This window comes from Adelges cooleyi, unplaced genomic scaffold (genome assembly GCF_023614345.1).
Source record: "Adelges cooleyi isolate 19-005CV unplaced genomic scaffold, UGA_ACOO_1.1 ACOO_flye_CR_arks_rails_tigmint_CR_PRNA_247, whole genome shotgun sequence".
Classification (NCBI taxonomy): Eukaryota; Metazoa; Arthropoda; class Insecta; order Hemiptera; family Adelgidae; genus Adelges; species Adelges cooleyi.
In genome coordinates this window covers 56,469-60,267 of record NW_026095912.1, presented here as the reverse complement: position 1 = coordinate 60,267, position 3,799 = coordinate 56,469, and the positions used below count along the sequence as shown (strand labels likewise).

The 3,799-nt window shown below is 27.8% G+C and overlaps 1 protein-coding gene across 1 annotated transcript; it reads right to left on the bottom strand.

Moving 5' to 3' along the window:
* Positions 1-1,181: 1,181 nt before the first annotated feature.
* On the bottom strand, positions 1,182-3,267 carry LOC126836791 (uncharacterized). Its single transcript, XM_050570436.1, has 3 exons — positions 3,125-3,267; positions 1,938-2,112; positions 1,182-1,508 (listed from the first exon to the last, which is right to left on the bottom strand). Exons 1-3 carry the CDS (start codon positions 3,194-3,196, stop codon positions 1,369-1,371), a joined length of 387 nt encoding a protein of 128 aa, XP_050426393.1. The 5' UTR covers positions 3,197-3,267; the 3' UTR covers positions 1,182-1,368.
* Positions 3,268-3,799: the final 532 nt, after the last annotated feature.

Genomic DNA, 3,799 nt, shown 5'->3' with positions numbered 1-3,799 from the left:
TCACTATTCTTGCCAGGCTCGCATTAGTCTTCTTTAGACAATTGTTTGTTATCATTTCCGGTCGTTGAAATAAGCTCTTTAGTTCATCCGCGGCTTATAAAAAATATCTCTTAGGAATAGTTCACTCAAACTATGCAGGTCTCGATTCTTATTCCCTTCTTAGAGCACGAGTCTCCAGCTTGTACAATAATACTAAATATCAGAATAGTGTTAAATGTTTAGTCCTTTGTTCATGAATTTAACTAAAGACAATATTGCTAAATTTGACAGGATGCGGCTTTGGGACCACGATGACCGAGTGTACAGTTACACTATTGAAGCTTCTGTCGATAATCAGAATTGGCAAATGCTTGTAGACAAATCTAAAAAGCTGACACGGTCTTGGCAGGTGTTGCAATTTAAACCCAGGCTGTTGATGTACATCCGTATTACTGGCGTTTACAGTTCAGCAGATCATGTAAGTTCGAATTATACCACTCGAACTGTGGTTTTTAAAATTTTATATTTTTAACACCTTACTGTTGTAGGATTTTCGTTGTGTATATTTCGAGGCTCCCGCTCAAGTGACATTAGATTCCAACATCGTTGAAGACGACCTTGCGGTAACAAATTACAGTGTAAGTAAACCAAAGTCGATACAATATACTGTTGTTGGTTTCCTCTGATATTTAGTTTTTACTATTTTAATGACGAAAATTGAAAGCGACTTTCTGTTGTCAGGAGAACAGTGAAACAGATATCACTGTGCCAGAAGCATCGGCTCAAGCTGCAGACGGTTAAACCAAATTCCGTACATATTTTTATATTTTTCGATTTTATACATACTTATTTGATGAGTGTAATTAAATTTTATGATTTTTGCATTGTGTAAAATTATGTATAATTTGATACTGCAGGGTGATCTAACTGGTGTAAGACTCGTTGATATTCATATTCCAACTATCAAAGATCAAACTTTAGTCATAACTACAATTATTATTCTGAATGGTTGTTTACCTGTCACCGCGCACATCCGTCTTGATATTTTTACTTGAAGTACTATCATAGTTATTTTTTGTCTTTTTTATTCTATGCCTTATCTACACTATTTTCGCATATTACTTACACGAGCTAAGAGTTGTATAAAGTCACCCGTAATGGGAAATATTTGGTGCCATCAGTTTAAAAAAAAAATCTGTCACTGATTTTATTAATTTTTTATATATTTGACGTATTGTATTTTTAATAACATTTTTCGAGAGTTTTAAACATTTTAAAAAGTTTTTAATATTTTAAATATTATACAATTAGACTTTAAAAAAAAAGGATTTTCATATAACCTTTATTTTTACTTTTGATTTCATCATCATAGCTCGACCGATTTTTAAATCAACCTTGCATATCTTTAAGAGACCTCGCTAACCCTGCATTTTTCCTTAATTCAGCGAATACTTCGAATGATATGGTAGCGTATTGTTTTTTCCAAAAGTGTTGTAAAAGTGCACCATATAGTGCCTTATCTATATTTTCTAAACAAAAAAAAATCCAAAATTATGCATATTTTTATATTATTATGGTATGATGTGGTCACCTCAATATTGCCGCTGAAAGAATTTATATTAGCTGAGAAGGTATTGTTTTTTTTATTTAAAATTTTTCAGCGTATTTTTGGGTCTCGCCAATATTTAGTATATTATATTTTATATGATTTTTTTTTTTTTTGGTAACGTTAATAATTGTTAAACACTTTTAAGGCGCATACACTGTTCGATAACATCGAACGATTGATAATTTGTGTTGTTGAAAATAAAAACAAAGGACACATACTTAGGTATTTTAATTTAAATAACTGTGAATGAGAATACCAAAGCTTTACAGTTCCACATCAAAGATAAAAAAATTGTATGTAATAATAGGATAATATGTATAACGCTATAACTATAGCTGTTAATGTATACCTTTTTTCCCCTTTGCACTTGGATTGTCCACGAAGTAACAATCAATTACATCAGCATCACGAGGAGAGTGATTACCCAAATAATAGAGTAACAGATCCACAGTTAAAACATGATCGGTGGGCTCTTGGCCATGGTTCGTCCATTTTAGACAATCATCAAACGAATCTTGTATAACCTGTACATTATCAATATTTAATTTCATAAAAAATTCGATTTTAAAATCAAAATACGCATTAACATAAATATACTTATAACTATTACGGGCTAATTAATATTATTAATATTATCATTTTTTTGGAGGAGGGGGGAAATATAATTTTCGTGTTTTTTTTTTACTGAAAATAAAATTATACACTTATTACTCGATTCTAAAAATTAAATTAAACCAAAAAAATGGTCGTTTTTTTATAAATTAATTAAGAAAAAATTTCAATTGTAGTAGCAAGTAGGTTCGCCAAGTGCACGGTAATAATGTGACGTGACACATTATTACAAGCTTTAATGTTTTATTACCGAAATTTAAAAAAAAATGTATTTTAAGATTATTTCATTGGTTGCTATAATATATTTTATAACCCAAAATATATACTTGAATTGTTGAAAATAAAATTGATTATAAGCTTTAATGTTTTATTATTCATATTAATATATATAATATATACACATTTATCTAGACAGTGCTTCATTATTTTCTGTGTAACGCAAGTATACTTTAATTCAAAGTCAAACCCTTAAGCGATGGCGTTTAAATAATTATGCCGAATTTATTAAAAAAAAAATGTATTTTATTTAGGATACATTATTTATTAAGTTCGGATTTATTTAATCATTTACAGAGTAGTATAATTAATAAATCTTTTTTTTTTGCTAAACAATTTGTTAAGTAAAAAATGTATCATATGAATTAATTTAACTCAGATGATTAAATTACCATTGTAACTTAAATTCAATATTATAACAATATCGAAAATAAAATGTTAACAAAGATCATTAAAAACTTATTTTGGTTATAAATATTTATAACAAGAAATTTAATAATTGTAAGTCTTTAAGCAAAAATAATAATAATTTCCTAGATTAGAAAGGGTATTAAGCTAAAAAATTAACCTTTATGTTATTATAAATGTTTCAGAAAAATATCGACAAAAACCTAATAATAGTAGATTTAAAATAGTAGTATAAATTACCTCATCGTCAGGTCTCTGTGCAAGTTCACCTACGATAAAACATATTACCACAATAGAAAACCTAAGTATCATTGTGTTATTCTTTGAATCAAAATCTGAAGTAAAACTCTGAGACAGAATGAATGCATTTTACCGTCTTTGAATGTCTGTTTTATATAGCATTGGAAAAAAAAACTACAATAAATCATATGAGTACTACACATATGATGACTATTGAATTTCTTAGGTGTGAAATTTGAATTGCATTTTGCACAAGTATATAAAAAGTACACGAGTATACAGGGTAATTATTTTGTCGTTAATCACTCAATATCTCATAGGGTCTTATAAAAAATTTTTTTTTTTCTTAGTATTTTCTAATAATGTGATCTCAATTTTTTACAAATTGTTTTCTTTTTACTATACTATTTTTAAAGTTATAAGAGTTTAAGAGTTATGTCAGGAGGGACAATGCGGTTAGGTGGTACGAGCAATTAAAAATAATACTACATTGATTTAAATTGAAACATATAAACTTTTAATATTTTCACCTTAAAATTTGAATAATAAATTTATGGCTGGTCATCAATATATAAAAAAATAACTTCCAATTGTTATTATGAGTCAAACCAACTTTTTAGGGGATTTTTCCTTATCATTTGTTACTTTTTTTGAAATACTGCTTTAAAAATATTT